Source organism: Sinohyriopsis cumingii, chromosome 9 (genome assembly GCF_028554795.1).
Source record: "Sinohyriopsis cumingii isolate HCF-2022 chromosome 9, ASM2855479v2, whole genome shotgun sequence".
NCBI lineage: Eukaryota > Metazoa > Mollusca > Bivalvia > Unionida > Unionidae > Sinohyriopsis > Sinohyriopsis cumingii.
The window spans coordinates 24,762,086-24,785,891 of record NC_142969.1 but is presented as its reverse complement, the minus strand read 5'-3'; the positions used below and the strand labels follow the sequence as shown (position 1 = coordinate 24,785,891).

General features: G+C 36.8%; 1 protein-coding gene across 1 annotated transcript in view; it reads left to right on the top strand.

Moving 5' to 3' along the window:
- The window catches only part of LOC149791409 (guanylate-binding protein 1-like), a 52,811-nt gene that overhangs the window by 3,347 nt on the left and 25,658 nt on the right, over window positions 1-23,806 (top strand). The window contains exons 2-8 of the mRNA XM_089969196.1: window positions 4,012-4,234; window positions 4,895-5,022; window positions 12,213-12,322; window positions 13,329-13,762; window positions 14,232-14,512; window positions 14,908-15,120; window positions 15,593-15,695. Coding sequence (XP_089825322.1) covers window positions 4,033-4,234; window positions 4,895-5,022; window positions 12,213-12,322; window positions 13,329-13,762; window positions 14,232-14,512; window positions 14,908-15,120; window positions 15,593-15,695 — 1,471 coding nt within the window. The 5' untranslated portion in view covers window positions 4,012-4,032. The remainder of the gene's footprint in view (window positions 1-4,011; window positions 4,235-4,894; window positions 5,023-12,212; window positions 12,323-13,328; window positions 13,763-14,231; window positions 14,513-14,907; window positions 15,121-15,592; window positions 15,696-23,806) is intronic.

Here is a 23,806-nt window from a genome sequence, read left to right as displayed (position 1 = left end):
CTATAGGCGATTTATATAAAAAATATTTAAAAAAATTAAACTAATGTACGAACAATGGTACCATGGGCGATCCCATGGAAATTGTGTCCGTCTTATTGCAAAATACATCAACATTTAAATTAACCGTGCAGATCGCTAGAACAAACCTCTGATAATACACATTTTGAAAAGTGTTGTGTGACACGGATCGCCATTGTTGCTTCATGTCTGCTTTCTTCTTCGAAAAGAGATCGTTTCGTCTTGACTATAATAATTTAATTTGACTAAGTTTTGCGCACTACTTGAACTCATACATTTCACGTTGTAGGTGTAAGCCGTCGTTCTCAGTTTTCTGGAAGTTCGTTTTTGCGTTTATCAGATGTGATACTATTTTTTATGGACCGAACGAAATTTCTTTTGGCGTGAATCAGGACTCGTGGTTTTGTGGCATAAATGGAGAGCAATGAATAAAGCTCAGTTATGCCGTCTTCGAAATCGCTGACACGGATTTGAGCTAACACTTCAGGTTTTGTGTGAGGCGACACGGCACGTCATTGCCTTTTACTTTCTCAATGAAATCGTTTCATCTTATTGCAAAAATTACATTTGACTAGGTTTCATACGCAGGAGGTCCCTGTATATAGGGAGAGTGTCTTAGCGTCAGAGTATTCATTCCACTCTCAAACGATCAAGAAGATGGAAGAGTCAGCACAGATCGACCTGCTGGTCAAATATATGCTAAAAGTCATACGAAAGCATAATTCACAGGCGAAAGTGGCAACAAAACTTACTCTTTTGGTCGTTGATTTGATGAGAGTCATACGAAAGTGTGTAAGTGCTGATGAAGTTTGCTATATCTGCAAAGGTAAATGGGTATTTGTCTCCAGAATACCTGCTTCGTCTAAGAAAGAGAGACAAAAGTCAAGATACCTAATATCGTTGTCAGGAGAAAGGACACTGGGATTCAGAGTGTCCTAAGAGAAAAGAGAGGAAACAGAAACAAGACGAAAAAGAGAAGAGGGATTCAGAAGAAGAAGAAATTGAAGATGAGGAAGAACTTGTGCCAGTGAAGACATGAAAATGGAAAAATTGACAATGTGAGCCGATACGTTGGCCCTGATGTGAAATTTCATACTACCTTCTAAAAGAGAATAGACCAGAAAGAAAACGTAAGTGTCTCTTGGTCTTGACATTGTATAATAAGGATGGCGTGTTTTGTTTTTACTCACACTTTATGAAATTGTGCTCTTTCACCTCTCTCTATCCCTCTGGATCATGTTTTAGTTAGAATTGAAATAGAAGGATGTTTTCCTTCACGCACGCTCTTTAGGCATGCAAGTCGGTAAATAATAGTCAGTCTATTCATCCATCATTTTGTGTCTTGATGTTTCCTAAATCACACACTGATGCCATAAAATAACGCGTTAAATGGGTTTTGTAGTGTTGGGTGTGGGGTGTGGGGTGTAAGTGTTTGGCAGAGTTGGTCATTGCAGGTGAGGGCTTAGGTGCTATCAAAAAACTTTTTCTTCTTCACTCTGTGTTGCTGGAATATAATGGGTTATTTTCTTCACTCTCTGTTGATAGTATATATTAAGGGTTATTTCTTCACTCCTTGTGGATAGTGTATAATGGTTTTCTTCTTCCCTCGGTGGTGTGTGTGTGTGTGTGTGTGTGTTCGCGTACGTTGTGTAGATCATATATTTGGTTGTTTTTTTCTTCTTCCTCCCGAGTGTGGATAGTATATTTGGGGTTTGTATGCGTTAGCGACGTTGTGTGGATAGTATATTTGGGGTTTGTATGCGTTCGCGTACGTTTGTGTGGATAGTATATTTGGGGTTTGTACGCGTTAGCGACGTTGTGTGGATAATATATTTGGGGTTTGTATGCGTTCGCGTACGTTTGCATGGATAGTATATTTGGGGTTTGTATGCGTTAGCGTACGTTTATATGGAGAGTATATTTTAATTTTGGTTTTATTCTTCGATCTCTGTGTGTGTGTGTGTGTTGTGTGTGTGTGTGTTAGTGTAAGAACGTCTGGATAGTATATTTGTTGGTTTTTTCCTCTTCCCTGTGTGAATAGTATATTTTGGGTTTGTTCTTTCTTCTTCCCTCTGTGGTGTGCGTGTGTGTGTGTGTGTGTGTGTGTGTGTAAGTGTGTGTGTGTGTGTATTGGTCTCTGTTTGTCCCTATAAAACTCCCTTTATCCCTATCAAATACATTCTACCTACCTACCTACAGTAGCGCGTATTCAGGTCAGCCGCTTGCAACACTGTTGCCATTTATCCCCTAGTTTCTAGTACAGTGACGTCACTGACGCTGGAAATTTTGAGATTATAAATATGGACTTGGGGTTTTCCACAGGTTGTAGCTATACATATGTACTAGAGTTCATAAACAGGAACGTCACTCAAGCTGAAGCTATAAAAAGATAGTGGGATTTTCCAAAGGAATAACCCACAAGTTGTAGCTATAAATAGATAGTGAGATTTCATAGGAATTTCAGCTGATTATAGCTATAAATAGATACATGGGTGTTTATCCACGATCGTCACACAAGTTGATATTGGAAGTAGTTACTAATTTTATCCATTTTAGTCTAAACCATTGTAACTTAATTTTCGGGGATATGTTTATTTTCCTTTAAATTCTGGGACAATTTCGTCATTTTAGCGTTACTTTTAGTCACATCCATTTTGTCGTTGAGCATTTCTTGATTATAGCTATTTATAGCATCATTACAATTATGCAAATTTTTGAACACCCCAGCAAGATTTCAGGTCTTGGTAATGCTTTATATATAAATCTCACGCTTGTACTTGTGCATGTATGTCTCTGTCTCTGTTGTGTTTGACCCTCTACCATCATTTTCCCTAGACAGTCCCACCATGTTCAATTCCCCTTGACGCTATACAGACCCACCATGTTCAATTTCCATATGTTAAATTCCCTTGAGGCTATACCCCCCCAGGGGTTTCCGTAACGTCAAGTTTCCCATTGTCCCTAGACAGTCCCACCATTTATTCCCATGTTAAATTCCCATTGTCGCTCAACAGTCCCACGATTTATTCCCAATGTTAAATTCCCATTGTCGCCAGGTTACAAACATTTTTCTCTAATGTTAAATTTTCCATTGTCGCCAGGGTACAACCCCTCTAGTTTAACATTAAAGTCCCCTTGTCGCTATAGTATCCCACCTTACTACTCATGATCAACAAAAACGAAACGTAAAATGGACTTCGTAGTACTATATGGAGGATATTAATTTACTGTCTATATTTCAACTTTACTTGTTGTGTCACTCTGTTCCAAAATGGAATCTCTATGCCTGAAACTTTAAAGTGCACTGGTTCAAGTTGTACCAAAAGTTTTGAATTATTTCCTTTTACCTGGATTTTACATTATCTCGCACATTGACATTTTTGACATTAATTAGATTTAGTCAGATGTAAATAGCGGAGAAGAATGCAAATTATTTATAAATTTTAAAAGTGTACAAATAGGAGTCTTTTCATTTTAATACAGTACAAATAGTTACGGAACATTATTTAGGACAGCATTTTAATTGCCCTCATATATGAAACAATACTATATATAGACAAATTTATGATATGATTTGATTTTAATTGCTGACCTCTGCTTCATTTTCAGTGCATATATAATTATTTCCAACCCGCGCAACAAGACATAACTTAAATAACTATATTTGAGGAATTAAAATTGGAAACGTTTCATGATGCCTGGGCCTTAGTTTGCATAATTAGAGAGTACTATATTTTTTACCTTGAGTTAAAGCCTGTACTTGTTTTCCTTAGAAATTGTTACATATGAGATATGGAGCTGGTAACTTCTACATTTTTTTCTTCTGTATACCATGCATGACTTTGACTACACTATCTGGATGTTGCCTGTTTTGTAAACATTTGTAGCATAAAGTAGAATATTATATGAAATACGCTGTTCTTGGTGTACCTGACGTGAATATAATTTTGAACTCAAGTCATGAGAGTCTAATTCTTTTCTTAATAATTTCAGCTCAGCAAAAAGCATTAAAATATGTCTGACTTCTTTTCGCTCCCGATATTTGAGAAACCCCAGTGCCTCATTAAATCTAACAACGAAGGAACTTTGTTGATCAGTAGAAAAGTGCTGGAACAAATAGCTTTGCTAGACAGAGGACTTCATGTCGTGACTATAGCTGGATTGTACAGAACCGGCAAATCATATCTTTTAAACCGCTTGGCAGGGATCAATAAAGGTAAGTTTGCAGTGAACAAAAGTAGCTTGTTTCATGGGAGTTAATATAAGATATTTTGACCGAATGAAGTTGATTTATCCAAACACCGTAGGAGAGGACCTTGTAGAAACAGTCATCATGTGAGTAATATTTATTCTACTACATAAGGCCTGATATGTATGTGTGCAATATTATTTCTGAAGCAATATTAGGAAACGAGGAATAAGGAGATCCCCCAGTGCTAGACTTGTATGCATACACTAATAACATAAATACTGATCCCTGACAAGGAAAACAAATTTATAGAAGGGCAAGGAGACCAGCCGAAAGGTGTCATGCTTGAGGAGAGGAGTACTAACAATGTACAGATATGCTTTAGACCTGGAAACGAAACAAAACGGAAATCTACGGGAATCTAATAATGTACGTCACCTTCAAAGAGCAAAAAGAAACAAGTTAAAAAATCATGTCAATAAACTTTTCATTCAAAAGTTTTAGATCTTAGTAATGGAAATACAAAGGCCTAAAATCCATTTATCATTTTCGGTCAAAATGGGATCACTTCAAGGGCCTATCGATTTATCATAGCTGATGGTTTCAAGAAGTTTCCACAAATAAAATAATGTGTTCATATGTCTTCTACTAGTAATGTTTAATTCTAAAGTTTGTTCTTTTTCTTAGGGTTTCCCATAGGATCAACTACCGAAGCTAAAACAAAAGGAATATGGGTTTGGGCACGTACTCATCCAATATACGAAAACCATATTCTCCTCCTTATGGATACGGAAGGGCTTGGAGATGTGGAAAAGGTATGGCGTTTATCAATTGCCATTCTACTTTTAATTAAAAGTTATGTTTTATCAACGCACAAAACAAATATTCATCAGGCATATCTATGTCCATTTCACTAGTTAGAAATATATCTCGTATACAAATATTTGAATGGCTGGATGTAGCTATGCTTGACCTACTCTATCTCGCCCCAAAAAAGTCAAAATTTGTACAAGAAACATTTGTTGGAAAATCTACCTATCGTATAAATGAAATCCAGTTGGTTACTTGTTTCTTATTCCTTATTCCCGATTCAGTAAGGAATAAGTAACCATTTGCTTATTCCCGATTCAAATATTTTCACATACTTGTTCCTTATTCACACCGAGGTTTGTACTTATTCATTATTCCCAGTTCCGTATGTAATTAGTTACCACTTAGTTAATGCAGATGAAAGCTCTTTAGGGCATGCATTGATGTAACTGTAACCTGACTGGAGAAATACGAGTCCTATATAAAGCTGAATATAGACAGATCACGGACTATAAGTAGGAATGGTTTACGATATTGATAGGAATACGTGTTTAGTAATTTGAGATAGCGTGAACTATTAGTATTCGGGTTCGAAAAGCTTACTAATGACTCAAGTAAAAAGGAAACCATAAAAACATACAAGTGTGAAATTGGAGATTCTCTTGTGTGGTCGTCATGTCCTTAGAGAAGAATTATGTGGAGTATTTACAAATTTAAGAAGCCTTCAGTTGACTTTGAACATTATCTTGAAGTCCTTGGAACTGGGGAACTTAGCATACTACTAATCGATTTCCAGAAATTGTGGTTAAATAAAGGGGAGTGGAGGGCGGGTAAAGCACGTGCCGCAAGAAGATTTTATCTTACTTATTCAGTATGGTCGTTAAGTATCATCTTTAAAGAGATTTGACAGGACCCTTCTTGAAATGTTATCTCTAGAGGATAGTGTAGTCACGATAGAAGTCCCGAGAAATTTCGTTGAGCCGATTTCGCGAAATCAGCTAGATGACTGAGGCTTCGTACGAAACATGTCGCAAGAAGATTATCAGATAGACCCTTCTTTGGCATTTTATCTCTAGGTCCATCCACGAAAAATGTTCTGACGAATTTAGTCGAGAGGAAACAGCGAAATAAGGGACGCCCTATGGGTACCTGGTATTAACCTCTCCCCTCAAAATACCCAACAAAAATAACAACAACACGCACATATAATTATATTATATCGACAGTTTGTACTAATTGAACACCTGCTAAGAGAATTTTGATTTCAGCATTTTTTGCATAGCATCTAACTATGTACACGTTCTAACAGTAGAACAAGTTTTTAAAAACATTCGTCGAGGCTATTTCGTGAAATCTACGGCTAGATGGAGGTCGTGTAAGACACATGCCGTAAGAACATTATATCTTTATACAGTTTTGAAATGGTACCTTGTTTGATATTTTATCTCTAGGGGATAGTTTAGTCTCGACGGAAGTCCTGACGAATTTCGTCGATAGCAAACCGCGATATAACGGGCATCAGATTGGTACCGGTACGAAAAACAGAAAACATGCAAATATTAAAAGACTGAATCAAGAGTTTATACTAATTGAACCCGTAATTGGATGACTTTGATTTCAACGCCTATTGGACAGTACCTGGTTAGGCACCAGTGCTAAAAGCAACACAGAAAAGTTTTAAAATGAATACGTTGAGTCGATTTTGAAAATGTCGCGGCTACATAAAGGCGGTCGGGTACAACACATTCCGTATACAAATTGCATTTACGTATATATTTGGGTCATTGAATTCCTTCTTCATTGAGTTTGACATACACCCTTTTTTGACATTTTGTCTATAGGGGGATTGAGTCCATCCAGGGACGTCAGATGGGTACCGGGTATGAAAACACGCAAATGCTATAGATTGTATCAAGAGTTCGTACTAATCGACTCCTTACTTAAAGAATTCTGATTTCAACGCCTTTAATACAGAGTCCCATTCTAACAGCAGGATATGTTTCGAAGAAAATTTGCTTTTAAGCCTCATTTCACCTTTAACCTTGAACCATATCTACCATCATAGTAACAACACAAGCCGTCTCCAGACAACGGACGGAACCGTCCCTGTCAATTACTCTTTTGTACAATTTACCAGTCACTCATCACAAAGACGGCACATGGACTCACACAATTGATGCACAAAATGAGGTTTCAATCGGGACTACTCAGCTCCAGGGACACTTACTGGACTCGGACCTGAACTACCTATAAAATTAAACGATTCCATCCCTGAATCTCAACACAATCTGTGACGTTTGCCCATTGCAACTGGCTAATTAGTCGGGCTGAGGACACCGACTTCCCAAAATCAAACAATTGATCACTAAAATCTATGAAATCCTTGGAGAGCTATATGCAAATGGCGGATACTCCAAAATATATTACAATATCAAAAATGGGTCTATGTAAGAACTGAATAAGACAGGAGACGTATTAGCCCAAATGTAAGCGTACTATAAAGTCTTACGTAATGTGTTGTGCTCTACTAATTTTATCTAGCTGAGAATTTCTCTAAATTGGCTCGACGTGTTTTTTCCCCACTTTTTCCTACTGTTGTTTAGATAATATCCAAGAATCGTAGTGATAAAAATTTTCTTAGTAGAAGTTCAATTAGTGTAAAATTTCGATACAATCTATCAACATTTTAGTGTTGTTCATACTCGGTACCAATCGTTGTTTCTTATCGACGATATTCATCAGGACTTCCTTAGTGGGTGGACTCTATCGCACCGAGATAAAATACCAGAGAAGGTCCATTGTAAGAACTCTTCAAAAAGGAAACACAGAAGTCCATCTATGTACATAAGACAACATCTTCTGATCGCATGTGTTGTGCCAGACCTCTTTCATCTAACCACGATTTCGTCGAAATCGTTTCGACAAATTTTCTTCTAAGGCTTCCTACTGTTGGGATAGGTCACTCTTGATGGACTTTCAAACAAGGGTTGAAATCAAAATCAGTCAGGGTTCAAGCATAGCAAAGTTTGGCTACAATCTGTTTTCCGCTTGCATTAGACAAACACCGTCGGAAACGATTTTGGGAGTCAAATATATCTCTGTTTAGAAGATATCATACAATAATAAATGTCAAAATCATTTTAGTGGTAAACAGTAAGGAACCAGATAGGGACTGAAGAGGTAATCTGCTAATGGACTTTGCTACAACTATCATATATTAATCTCCGGATTACAAGAAATCGGGTCAACGAATTTTCTTTAAACTTTTCCTACAGTTGGAAGAGCTCAATAAGTAGATATTGTCCAAGAGGCGTTTAAATCAATATCTTCTAGTTAGGTTCAATAATTACAATCTTTTCAATCGATCCAAATTTTCATACCCGGTGCTCGTAGGTTGCCCCTTGTTCGCTGATTCCTCTCGATGAGCTTCGTCACGACTTCTTTCGTTGCTCGACACTGTCCCTAGAGATAAAATGTCAGAGAAAGGTCCATATCAAAACTCGTTAAAGAGGAGACGTATTGGCCCACCTGCATAATTAAGATATAATCTTCTTGCGGCATGTGTTGTACTCTAGCCCCCTTTCATTATGGAGCCCTGGTTTCCGGAAATCGGTTAAATGATTTTTTAATGACTTTGGCATCTGTTGGAACAGATTCCTGAATAGAAACTGTCCATCAGACGTTACAATCAACATCGTTTATGCGCAGGTTTAATTCATAACAAATATTGATAGATTTGATCCACACTGATTTGTTTCATTTACCTACCCGTATAGTTGTTTAATCAGTTCCAAGGACTTCAAAACAACAATCGACGTCAACTGAACGTTTCATAAACCCGTAGATATTTGAAATAATTCTTCTCTAAGCATATTATGACCACAAAAGAGAAATTTCCAATTTCACACTTGTATGTTTTTTTGTGTGGTTTCGCGTTTACTTTAGTCATTAATAAGCTTTTCGAAACTGAATACTAATACCCAAACACCTAATACAAGTATTTAATCCTGCTTCAAATTACTAATTATCTACACCCTCCAATATTTTAACCACTTCCTCCACATAGTCCGTGATTTCAAGTCAAGTCAATTGGATTATATTGGTGTGCGTTAATATAGAACATGTACCACTGTTTAATGCACATAATGTGCTTATTAATTACTCCTGAGGGAGGGAATTGGAGCCACCTCCCCCAGGCATTTATGTACTCAAAGAGTACTATTTAATTTAGCCGTTAGGTTGTAGGACTATTTAGTCCCTAACAACCTAAATGTAACGCTCTTACATGAGTGGGAATTGAAACACGCACCCATGTTAGTCAAATTGGATTGAACTGCCCCAGGTGTCAACCCAAGCAGTATGTAACGCCCGCTGCGATTGGTCGGCAGCGATGACGTCACATTAGGACACCTGGTCGTGTGGCAGGTGGAAATCGTTCCACATACTGTCACGTGTACGTTGTCCGAGCATGTTGAAAGAGGAAAAGGCACTCGGCAAGCCAGCCATGGATGTTGTGTACTTCCTGAAATGCTAGCCCGTACTTATTTCAAATTAAGTCCAGTTTTACTAATGGACAATAATAATACCAATAATATGTAAGCCACCTCTGCAATTAATCAAATAAAAAGAGTTATCAATTTTGAATAAATTTTTACGAACAAGTTTGAATTTAGTGTACAAAATGTACATAAAATATGAAATAAGAACCAATCAGTGAAGTCTAAACGACTTGTATCAGTTTGAGTCACGCATGGTTAAAAATTGAGTATAAGAATTTAGACGACGGTACCAAAACAGGTCAGATTAGGTTAGTTATAAAATAGATATTAACGATTTGGTTCTCTAGCCAAACTGAGAACCCAACATTCAACCAGGCAGTTTGATACGTTGCTCGACCTCTTCAAATCGAGTTCGGGAACGTCACCGAGAGGTACGGATTGGTCTCCACTGATATTATCAGTCATGACGACTTTTCGGCATAGGGAATTAATTCTATGCTAATATCCCGCAAGACACTGGTATTCCGCTGTTATCAACGGTTGAGAAGGCTGGGTAGCTAGGTTTCCGTGGGCTGCATGCTCCGTGTTAAAGGTCGCGCCCCCTTTGCTGCTTTTTTGTTGCTGATTAGTCACGGCCCACGTCCCGCAGCTATGTCCACTCCTCGCTCCCTCCATTAACTCTATTCCCTAGTATCCTGCTGTCCGGTATAATTCTCCGTGTCTTTCTGTCTTCCAGCATAACTCCATGCTGAAGTGCCCTTTATGCTGCAAGGTGAATATTCTGTGACTAGCAGCACGGTGGTAGGCTACATCTCGAAAAAGCTTATTGCCGAGTATACAGTACGTATATTCTTTGCCTTTAAATAATCATAGCGGGTGTACATAATGAAAGAACAACACATCAAATACTTGCTGAAGGGCACATACATCTATGAACAGACAATCCAAAAAATTGTTACCTCTGAGAAACAATTCTTGGACACTGATTGGTTAAACGATAATACATAAAAAATGTATATCTGCAATGCTCCCAGGGTGTATGAAAACCTCATGAGTTGTACGGAAAATCACAAAAGTGTTCCATCAGCGTTCAGGATAGAAACATTACTTCAGCTTCGTGAAATTATTCTGTCGGAATTACAATTATAATTTTTAATGTTAAAATTGAATAATGTTTATTACAGAATTCTTAATGACCTCTTCGTGGAAACTCTAATAGCATCACCTGTAAAGTAAACTGGAAAAACATGTTAAAGCCCTATTTTTGTTTACAATAACCACGATGTGCAAGTGTAATTAGCGACTTAAATTATTCAACAAACTGATTGGAATATGTTTTTCCTTATTAAAAAACCAACATCATCGACGCAATTAAATGACACGAAACGTATATATTGTTTTCTCAAAATAACTAATATGTGTGTGTGTGTGTGTGTGTGTGTGTGTGTGTGTGTGTGTGAGAGAGAGAGAGAGAGAGAGAGAGAGAGAGAGAGAGAGAGAGAGTAAATATCAATTACAGGGTATGAATTTATTTCATGGTCACAAATGACTGACCTGTTCTTGTGCTACTCGATCGCTTTTTGACGACCTTTTGTGTCCATACAGTCAGTGCGTGCTGAAAGCATATATTTGTGTCCATACAGTCAGTATTTGTGTCCATACAGTCAGTGCGTGCTGAAAGCATATGTTTGTGTCCATACAGTCAGTACGTGCTGAAACATATATTTGTGTCCATACAGTCAGTGCGTGCTGAAAGCATATATTTGTGTCCATACAGTCAGTGCGTGCTGAAAGCATATATTTGTGTCCATACAGTCAGTACGTGCTGAAAGCATATATTTGTATCCATGTCAGTACGTGCTGAAAGAATATATTTGTGTCCGTACAGTCAGTACGTGCTGAAAGCATATATTTGTGTCCGTACAGTCAGTGCGTGCTGAAAGCATATATTTGTGTCATAATTCTCACTTATCCTCTTAACAAGTAAATTAAAGTTGATATATTGAATCCAGAAGTCTGGATCTTAGTGACATGTTTACCGGTAAGTTCAATATTTAATCCGGAAGTCTGGGTCGTAATTACACGTTTACCGGTAAGTTCAATATTGAATCCGGAAGTCTGGGTCGTCCTTACACGTTTACCGGTAAGTTCAATATTGAATCCAGAAGTCTGGGTCTTCCTTACACGTTTACTGGTAAGTTCAATATTGAATCCAGAAGTGTGGGTCTTCCATACACGTTTACCAGTAAGTTCAATATTGCTTCGCTAACAGTGTACCGGCGATTTCCGAATGTGTGTGTGTGTGTGTGTGTGTGTGTGTGTATGCGTGTGTGTGTTAATATAGCAATACAGATATCAAATACAGAAACATACAAATGCAAACACTATTACATATCTATGATTGATGGTGTCGTACAATTGACCAAAACTAGTTTCACATGGATGGGAATTAATGGTATTAATACCACACAGATTAGCCGCTCAATTGGCAGGCACAGTGTGGAAAAGCGCTTCGAGCAGAATGTATGAGGACCGTAAATCACGTAAACCCGACAAAAATACCGTGCAACTAATATTACAAAAGATGCAGAACTCCCAAGTTTAGAGACAGAACCGTCTGAAGCACGGTAGCCTCATAGAGCGAGTATTAATCTCGAAAATTATGAAATCTAAATATATCATGCACATTTTTACAGGGAGACAAAAACAATGACAACTGGGTGTTCGCTTTGGCTGTCCTGTTGAGCAGTACATTAGTGTACAACATTATGGGAACCTTCAGCGAAAACTACATAGAAAATTTAGGGTAAGGCGGCTTATTGTGTGGGTTTTATATTAAGTAACCTAAATGCTTAGAGACTTAACGGAGTATTTAATAATTATGTGTATCTGACAAATATAACACGGCATAACAAGATATATTAGGTTTTATTTTTATTTGCAGTTACTAATATTTCTTTATTCCAATCAAATTTAAATGAGAAGCTCAGGTATAGAGCGGTCACTTCAAATATTTTCATAACGTTTTCATTTTTCAAATATCAACAATTTATCTTATCTGTTTTAAGGTGTTATGGATAAATCAGCAGGGACATATATTCATTTGCATAGTGGTCAAACATTAACTTTTAAAACATTCAAACAAATATTGCCAAGTCGTATACGAGAATACGTAGAGTGTATTAAAATTTACTTGTAAATATAAAACTGTTCTGTGACCAAAAGTTAAAAAGTGGCACAGTCTCGATTTATCCTGGAATATATTGTAAGGTACATGTAGGAACGTATCACTTACTGTTACTATTTATGGAAATTATTGCATAGCCGTTAAAAACCGAAATAAGTTTTGAGGATACAAAATTATAATCTCGTATTATTCCAACTTCTTTGCGAGGACTGGTTAGATACCTACAAATGTCAGCTTGCGTTGTTTGTCTCGGCGTGTCTTTGGAAATGGCACATGGCTCCCATTTACTCAGTATGAAATAAGCAATAACGCCCTGAAAGTGCAATTAAAAACCAGCTAAATTGACCCGACCATACACTGATTCAACACACCATAGCTCCTTATTTTTTTGCAACAATGTTTTTACGAAACGGCGTTTGCAACAGATGATATAAAAAAAACTGATATAAAAATACATCTGAACGTTTGTACGTTTATTTAATTAGAGAAAAATATTGAAAACATTGGTTATAATTAAACGCACTAAAAATCTCTTTTAACTTATATTGTAATCACTTGTACAACTTTAGCCTGCCATTTTTAAAATGTGTCTGATTTATATTCCAATTATGCAAATATTCTTCAGCCTTGTGACCGTGATGTCAAGTTACATAAAGACTTCAGTGAATGGTCAAAATAAAGATGACAGTGATTTTGATCTTTTCTTCCCTGTCTTTGTACTCACATTACGAGACTTCTCACTCGAGATGAAGAAAGGTGATAGAGAACTTACTCCAGACGAGTATTTGGAAGAAGTTTGTTTGAAACCACGTGAAGGGAAATCTGAGAGAGAACGTGGGTACAACGAGTCCCGACTATGCATTCGGAAATACTTTAAGACGAGAAAATGCTTCACATTAGACAGACCTGGTGACAGAGACAAACTAAAGATGTTGGAAAACTTGTCTGATTCAGAGCTTTCAAAAACTTTCTGTGAAGATTCCAACAAGTTTGCTAAATTTGTTCTCCGTGAATGCCCGCTAAAAATGTTGGACAATGGACGTGCTGTCAACGGACGCAGTAAGCTTTTTAACTGAATGCATACATTACCAAAGGATTAACAGTCAATTAGCAAGACGGACTTCATTTGAAGTTACACATTTGTAGCAAAGTGGTTTATACACTCCTTTTTATAAAGGGTTTTCTAAACAACATCTTTAAGTGAAGGATATTAAGTTTGTTGAAAGGTATTCTATGTTGTCATTATTAACATCAGCAAACACACTTTGTTGACAATAGGAAATATTTATTCCCCAACATATTTAGAGTCAATAGTCTAACTGGTTTTGACTGATAAGGTAATTTAGAGAAATAAAACGGTTAAATTGAGACTACTCTATATGTACAATTGCTCCGTATGTCACGTATACTGCCGAGTGTGGTCTATTTGTTAAGGAAAGCGAGTGAATCAAACATTACCTTTTCTTTACATCTTTAAATCTAACGATATAATTGAAGCCTCTTTTGTTTCTTTTTCTTAATTCTCAAGTGTTTGCACTATTGGTAAGATGTTACGTTCACGAGATTCGAAACGGATGCGTCCCCTGCATAGAGAGCGCAATGAATGTTACCATGGAGAATGAAAACAAACTAGCGGTAGAGAACTGTGTTGAAATATACAAGCAAGAGATGAAAAATAGCATTCGATTGCCAACGCCTGATGACCAGACTCTATTAGACGCCCATAAAAAATGCTTTTTGGAAGCGATGACACATTTCTTGGAAAGTTCATTCTTTGATGCAGATGGAAGCTACCTAGAGGAAGCAAATGTAAGTGTTTCAGGCTTGTGATACTGAACGAAATTGTTATCATTAAAGCCACGTTAGAATTAAGCCATAGACTGACACGAAGTCTGCATAAGTAATAAATTTCTTCTCTGAAAACACGATTAACGATTAAATGTGAAGAGCAAAAGTGAGATGAGAGAAAGCATATTCAAGCAAAAAAAAAAAAAAAAAATACATAAATGCGAGATGATAGGAAAAAATACTCGAAAACCTGTTCTAAACAGCTCTGATTCTCAATGTGCCTCTTAAATGGATCGTTGTCAAGAAATACATTGGCGTATTCTAAATTTCTTAAGTGTTATGAAATATGTTGGCACAATGAAACATTTAATATATTTTTAATACTTTGCAACTAATAATTTTCCTTGATTTCTTAGGCAAAAATAATGGAAGCGTATGCATTATGCAGAAGAAACAATGAAATCAAATCTGCGCAATGCTGCAATAAAGCGCTCCAAGATTTATATGTCAAAGTACAGAACAAACTCGAGAAGAATGTATACTTTCGTCCCGGGGGATACAAAGAATACATGGCTGATGTTAAAGAATTGCGTGACAAATACGCACTACTTGAAGGATTAGGTTGTAAGGTAATTTCATGACAAATACGCACTACTAGAAAGATTAGGTTGTAAGGTAATTTCATGACAAATAAGCACTACTAGAAGGATTAGGTTGTACGGTAATTTCATGAAAAATACGCACTACTAGAAGGATTATGTTGTAAGGTAATTTCATGAGCTAACATGGCAACAAACTTCAAGTAATGGCAGAAGTAATACATTCGAAGTTTCGAAATTTCTTGTTTGGATTTATTATTAAATATTTTTAACTGTAGCGTTGCATACCTAAAGCCAATATAGTCAGTTCACAAGAATAAGTGGTGAACAATTAAGCACTTCCCTGTTGGTAAGTCTTCAATAGAAAATCTATTTTTGATTATATAACCTAACACAACTTTTAATGCTTTGAATATCAGACTTAAATATTACATGCAATTTCGGATTCATTTTATCCTCAATTCTTACCTCTTTTACAACTTGCGACACATCGTTCCATCAGAAAGATGAAATCCTATTGAAATTCCTTGATGATATGAATACTGAACATCAGAATGTCCTGAAAGCTGATCAGATGATGGCCGACAGACAAAGGGAAGTTGAGGGTAATCATAGATTTTCATTTACCTTTAATTTACCTCTCGTAAAACTTCAACATGTTTTTAGTCATGATATATAAAGGAGGCAATTCACAAAATATCAAATAAAATGTTAGCTGATCAATGAAGACGGTTTTTTGAGAACTTTTGATCAAATATTGTGTCCGGAAAAAATAATTATATATACAGTATATGAAACCCAATAACAATCCATAGAAACTGTTCCAGAAAGTTTTAATCATCGTTTAATTATGGCAGTCTTGTGTGTGTGTGTGTGTGTGTGTGTGTGTGATTTGGATTTTAAATGTAGCTTTAACAATTGTTCAGTCATATCGCTACGATGTCTGCAATGTGGCAGTTTATAGTGATGTCTAGCACTGAGGCAACATGCCGCAAACATGTAACATGATGTCCCTACCCAGTCAAATTATCCTGACAACAGGCCGACCAGTCGTAACACTAACCTCTTAATGCAGAGCGCCTAGCGAGGCAGCTGTTAGTACCATTTTTGTAAGTCTTTGGTATGAAAGAAATCACTAACACCTTGTATTTGATATCATTCTATATAGAGAAGATGGCTCTGCTTCATAAGATAACGTAGAGCTGATATTTTGTTAATGATTTTACTGAATATCCATTGCATGCAACATAGATTTGCAATTAGCTGTTTGATGAAAACATTGTGTCGTAATAAAGTTATAACATTTTATTTTATCCATGTTTGCAAAGGGTGGCATGTAATAACACTTTTAGATTTTCAGCTTGCTTTTATTGTTGAATTTCTATACCGCAAAAGTCACAGGCAAATATATTACTGATAAGGCTTTAAACTGGAGAAAGGTTCTGTCTGTAGCAACGTATTATTCACATAAGAACACACACACACACACACACACACACACACACACACACACATTATACATTTACGTTCACATGTAAGCTGAAACTGAACATTTAATAACGTCTATATATAAATATGACACCACATAACAGTCTTTCCAATTAGAATGGATATTTGAGAGTTCTCATTTGCCCTAGAGAAAATATATGGCTGAAAATAATATTCTAAAACCGGTACAAATAATAGTAGAGATTGACTGGTCGCTTTTGGGGGTTGAACATCCATTCCCAAAGGCCAACAGCATGAATTAAAACATGAACGAAAAGATTATTTAAAACAAATGATGCCCTTAAAACGATGTTAAGTTAAATAAGGAAACTTTAATATGTTTGAAGGTGTCCTTTCAATTGATTCCGCAAATGCACCTGATGGATACGACAAGACTTTGCAGCATTATTTCTCACCTCTTCAAACATTTTCTTTGACTAGATCAGAAACCAACTGGCCCTATTGATGGGGGCAGTGGTCCACGTTTCTCTATATAATTTTATATCGTATTAATGCAGTCAATGGGACCATTTTAAATGGATAAATTAATAAAATCGTATTTGCCAAGCAACTTTTATTGTGCAGACATACATCATGAAGATGAGCAGCTTAACGACTGATCGACAGACTATATATATATATATATATATATATATATATATATATATATATATATATATAGCGAGAGAGAGAGAGAGAGAGAGCGTTGTGTTTAATGCGCGAACAAACGAAGTTACGATGACGAAGATACAACGTTACGATAAGGAGATGCGAGACAGAGATGCGATGCTAAAAGGATATAAATTTGAATGCAACGTCAAGATGACGTGAAGTTACGATGCAAAGTTGCAATTTGAAAACAAACAACAAAATTATGGTGCATTCAGGGGAATTATATATTAGAAACTTCACTTCATACTCCTTAATGCGAATGCGTAAAGAAATCAGCGTCTGTGCATGCGTTCTTTCCTTGGTGTCAATGATGGCGGTTTCGATTCTGAGGTTACGCTTCACTCTTTTCACAAACTTTCACTTTCTGTTACTTATGTATTCTGATTGAGGTGCAATTTTTGCGGTGAAAACTGTCAATATCGGGATATTTAAGTCATCTCTAACACAATTCGATGTCTATCTGTGTAGCTGGAAATTTTATGGCATTTTGGAGTCAGTCATATTGTGTAACTGCATAAACGCTAACTTGTAAATAGCCAGAATTTTATTATGTTTCTTTTCTGACAAACGAATTTTTCCACACCTGCGATCGTTTGGAGGCTTAAGTCCGTTAAATTGCCTTTATGTAGACAACATTTAAAGAGCATCTGACCGTCTAAAAATGTAATACACAGTTTTCCTGCTATTATATGACCTGTTCTCTCTGAGAGAAGTACGAAGCTGTCGAATGCCAAATACCTTCAACGATCCTAAGAGTTGTATTAACAGAAAGGACATTTTTTTTTTAGGAATTACTTCGACCTATGTTCATTTTCCCTACTTAGGCTCTCCTGCTGTATAAAACTTAGATTTGAAAAAAGAAACATAACTGAGAGAATAGCCTTTGTCTGCAAACTTTGTAATTGCGTGCATTACCACAAGATTACTGTCATAACAATAGCAAATTATGAACATGGAGGCAGCAGCTGTTACATTCTGTTACACTCTGTTACATTTACATACAATTATATCAAGAAGTAATAACTAGAGTTTTAATTAATGCATTTACTCTTATAACTGTAGTAAGTATGAGCAATAATATGCGCGTAGAACAAAGATGAAGTCGTTGCTGGTGCTGTGAACCCATGTGTTAAAGCTTCTAAGCAGTTCAAAGCTCCAAATAAAAGGACGCAATGCGTGCTAGTAGATTTCATCTCCAGTGGGTAATGGTAGTAGATTTCATCTCCAGAGGGTAATGGTAGTAGATTTCATCTCCATTGGGTAATGGTAGTAGATTTCATCTCCAGTGGGTAATGGTAGTAGATTTCATCTCCAGAGGGTAATGGTAGCAGATTTCATCTCCATTGGGTAATGGTAGTAGATTTCATCTCCATTGGGTAATGGTAGTAGATTTCATCTCCAGAGGGTAATGGTAGTAGATTTCATCTCCAGTGGGTAATGGTAGTAGATTTCATCTCCAGTGGGTAATGGTAGTAGATTTCATCTCCAGTGGGTAATGGTAGTAGATTTCATCTCCAGAGGGTAATGGTAGTAGATTTCATCTCCATTGGGTAATGGTAGTAGATTTCATCTCCAGAGGGTAATGGTAGTAGATTTCATCTCCAGAGGGTAATGGTAGTAGATTTCATCTCCAGAGGGTAATGGTAGTAGATTTCATCTCCAGTGGGTAATGGTAGTAGATTTCATCTCCAGAGGGTAGTCGTAGTAGATTTCATCTCCATTGGGTAATGGTAGTAGATTTCATCTCCAGAGGGTAATGGTAGTAGATTTCATCTCCAGAGGATAATGGTAGTAGATTTCATCTCCAGTGGTTAATGGTAGTAGATTTCATCTCCAGTGGGTAATGGTAGTAGATTTCATCTCCAGTTGGTAATGGTAGTAGATTTCATCTCCAGTTGGTAATGGTAGTAGATTTCATCTCCAGTGTAACAACTAGCTTAAAAGCTCTCGTCTCCTACTGAGTCTTTGTCGAAGCAACTGCAAACTGCAACACGGGAGACCGGCAATAAACACAAAATAAACCGTTGAGCTTACAAAAACTTACATGATTTCGGGCCTGATGGAAGTATTATTTAAACATTTAAAACATCGCGCTTCACCTTTGGAACGTGATGAAAAATGGCAACCTAGCTGGCGTTGACCAACAAAATCAGTCATGAGATTGACATATATTTTCCTAATACAAAACGATGTAGGCGTATATAATATCCAAATTAAATAATTGTTCCTATTGTAGCAAGAACAATAACAGAAATACTACAAAAAAAAGAAAAAAAGAAATCAACCCAGTAGTGATTAGGTAAAGTGAAAAATAATTAACTAAATGAACCAATTTTTGTCAAATTAAAACTGGACAAATAATTATTGTATTTGTGTGAGGATGCCCATTTTAAGACTTCTTGATTAAACCAACGTGGTGTATCGATCATGATTTCTTTTCTTTATGCTTGTTGCAACTACAAATGAGTTAATATAGAAATGCAAAAGGTCAGTATTAATGGTGGAGGAAGAACTCGGGGAAAACCCCGGAAAAAACACCGACCCCACGAGAAGCTAATGGCAAGCTTTCTTATATACCCACATTGGCTGAATCCGAGACTCGAACCCACGCAGACAGAGGTGAGATGGCAGTGATCTGTAACGGAGAACGCTTTAGACCACTCGGCTACTAGCCCCCCCCCCCCCCCCCCCCCGCGCAGATGTAGATTGGCAACAAGAATTTTAGCACAATATAGCCTCCTTTGTTCCAAAACATCCCAGTGAGAAACTAAAGTCCGCAATGTCCCAAAACGTCCCAGTCAGAAACTAAAGTCCTAACAGATATCTGATTTTTACTCTATGTTTATTAAATGTTTGATTTTCCTTTCGATGTAGTTTTTAAATGCTTCAAGACTCATCATGTATGTAATGCTGTTTAAAGCCGGTGGGGTTTGATGGGAGATAGGGCAGGGGCGCTTGGATATCAAAGGGGATAAAATATTGATCATCACTAAAATATCAACCAATGAGGGTCAAATTCAATTCATTAGCATTATATGAATTATAATGTTTGAAAGTTTCCAAGGGTCATTGAACGTGGATTAACAAATTTAAATAATATATTAAAGTGTTACTTTTCATGTTTGAAAAGCGAGATTAGTTGTATACTTTGTGACCAAACATTGACTATGGAATCATTAAAGGAAAGCACATCATATATGTGACATTTTGGAATCATTAAAGGAAAGCACATCATATATGTGACATTTTGGGTTCTGATCCTTTTTGTTATTATAGCTCTTTGTTTTCAACGGTTTTCTAATATATATATATATATATATATATATATATATATATATATATATATATATATATATATATATAGTTTAGATCCTTGTTTGTTTGGGACATTTTTATTAAATTGTGCGGCGATACTGGTTATGTGTTATTGCTCAGTTTTACTGAATATTTATTCTTAGCTCTTTTTGATTCTTTGACGTCTTTGGGTTCTTGTTGTTGACCTTTTGTCTTTTGAAATTTGTTACTTGGGTTGCTTGATATTGTCCTCAGAGATTTAAGTCAGGGTGTTTGTTTCTTGATATATGTTTCTCGACATTGGGATTTTGTCGATGAGTCTTTGTAATGTTTTTGCGTTCTTGAGATTTGGTGAAGTGTACTTTTTATTGGGTATCTGTTTTTGGGTTTACTGTGTTGAAATTTGTGTGCAAGATGTGTGTTCTTGGTTCGTGTTTGGGGATTTAGGTTATTTTTACTTTAGTGTTGTTAAATTTTATCGTTTTTCAACTGTAGCTTGCCTTTCGGTTTCTTCGTAGTTACTGTTTTTCTTGTTTGTTGTGTTATTTCCTCATTTCATAAGGGGCCCCGAGTGGCCGAGTGGTCTAAAGCGCTCTCCGTTACGGATCACTGCCATCTCACCTCTGTCTGCGTGGGTTCCAGTCTCGGATTCGGCCAATGTTGGTATGTGAGAAAGTTTACCAGTAACCTCTCGTGGGGTCGGTGGTTCTGGCCGCCATGTATGGTCTATCGTGTGCTGAAAACTGGCGTTAAACCCAAAAACAACAACAGTCCTCATTTCAAAAAGGACTAACTGTGGTACACACAGGAAGATTCTGTAGTGCACGTTGTTTGCTTGAAAATGTATCTTGTACGAATGAAGTCATGTTGGAGAAACGGGAGTATCAGAAGTCGAAAGTATTGGCAGAAATCAGGGGATGAAGACCTAGACGATACCAGTCTTGTTTTCCCTTACCCCACGAAGAGTGAGACGGTGATCGATCGCCACAATGGAGAGTCATGAACAGGTGGTAGCGACTTAGGAGATAATGAAAACTGCACAAGAATTTGAATGATATCCATGTTGGGCTTATCAGATCCTAAATGCGTCTGAAACTTTGGCATTATGGCTGTAATTTGAACTGCACGCTAACTCCTTTTGTGATTTTTTTCCACAGTGTTTTCAAATGTCTTGTTGTGTGCATTCTTATGGATAAAAAAAAAAATCTTTAGAAGCGTGGGTTGTGTAATAAGATGAACACATGGACACAAACTTTCGGTTTGATCAAAATTAAAGTTTTGATTTTAAATGTAAGAGGGCTTTGTAGCGCAATATAGTGTCCTAGGTTGTGGTCATGTGATCCTGTATGTTCGGCATATTTACGGGTCAACTGTCGTTGCAATGGTGGTTTGGTGTGGAATGTTGTTATGTAATTTAATCAAGAGGTAAAATATGTCCTCTTCGATTGAAGTTGTGCAAGCCACCATCCGAAGCAATGGCATTTGTTTGTATTGTTTGTATATTGCCGTATATCGTCGAACAGGATAATTCTGAATTACAGATCTCGAAAGGTGATAATTAGATCTTTCCTCGACGAGTACATGGGATTTACAAGGACCGTTAAGAAAGCAAGTGTTTTTTTTTTTTTTTTAAACCAGTAGTTTCAAGAATTAATATTGTTATCGAAGATCCCTCTCCTCTCATTTATTCGTATCTGTTCGTCGCTTTATCTATTGTGATGGAACGACGACTTAGAATACATTCCAGTAGGCGACATAGACTAGAACCCAGTCGACAACTTAGAACATGCTACAGTCGATGACTGAGAACAAGATCCAGTCAGCGACTCACGGGATGAATGGCAGACGAAAACAGAAACAATGTCAGAGACCAAGAGAACAATCTATGCTGCGAGTTGAAGCCAAAAATGCGAGAAAACTTGCTGGCATGTTCTATTCTGGATCGTGAGACCTTAGACGGATAGAACTGTGTTTCACTCTAGCATAAATACCTATCCAGAGAGCATGAGAAGATGATAATATTGGCACCATGTTCGAGTGAGACGTTATAATAAGATTTACATGAAAACGAATTATCAATTATTGGGTACAGAAAAGGCAAATTCAGAATTTATTAATGGAAGGCGGATCCTAATTCTATTTCCCATGACCCACGTATGGAAGAGCTGGTGTCTATGTACAAAACTTAATTCACGAATTCACGGAACAGATTCATAACAGATGTGTGATTCCATTTTTGCTGGTCAATTCGGCTTGTCAATACTTCTGATTTTCCTGTATTGAATGTCATTCTTCACAGAGGCAATTTTCATTGTGCAAACCATCCGCGACATGGGAGTCCGGATTATAATGTATGTGAACTGAATCATATTTCCGTTGAAATGTGATATATGCAGTGCCTCGAGGTGGGGAAAATACACATGACACCTTGTTAAAGGGTAAAAATTTCATAGATGCTGGCACTTTTAAAAATAACCGTTTTGCTCAAGAAAACCAGTCTTCCAGTGCATATTTGTCTCTATTTTCAAAGGTAAATTTCCCCTAGGGGAAATAATGAGAGACAAAGAGCCAGACATCAGAGAAGGTATGGTCTGAAGTGTAAAACTGTCCTCTAAGCAATGTTTGTTGTTTAAAAACACGTTTTCGCTCATACTAGTAGGTTGTTTGTATAGAAAGTTGAATGGAATCTACACCTAAAGTCCAAAATCAAAGTCACTATCACAAAAAACAATTTAACATTTTTTATATCTGGCAAAATCGAATCACGCTTTGAAAATCCATGAATCAGAATGCGCAGACGATGCACCAATCACGATGAAAACACCAATAGTGGAAAACACACGTGACTTTTTAACCAAATATTAGCTTGAATATGCTTTTTTGACATGCATTTAGTTCATATCTAGAAACATATCGTAAGCAGCGAGATTGTGTGACTCGTTCCTTCTTCCTGTTGTTGACACATCTTAGCCCCATTCCAGCACATAGAGCTGGTTAGAACTTAGAAGTGACACTCTGATTATATCTAAAAATGTATTTAGTGTGGGTTGACCCTGTCCTCCCATAATACATCTGTATATGTTCATTGTATAAAACAACAATGTCAATTATAAATTTTGCAGGGTTAATTTCTTTTTTATGATCATATTTGTAAGTTTTTTAAAATCCCATGAAGCCAAAATCTTATGTACTTTCCGACCTCCATTAGGACTTTTAGAGGTCCGAGTTCCATAAGTTTGGACTTCCGATTTAGGGTCGTACT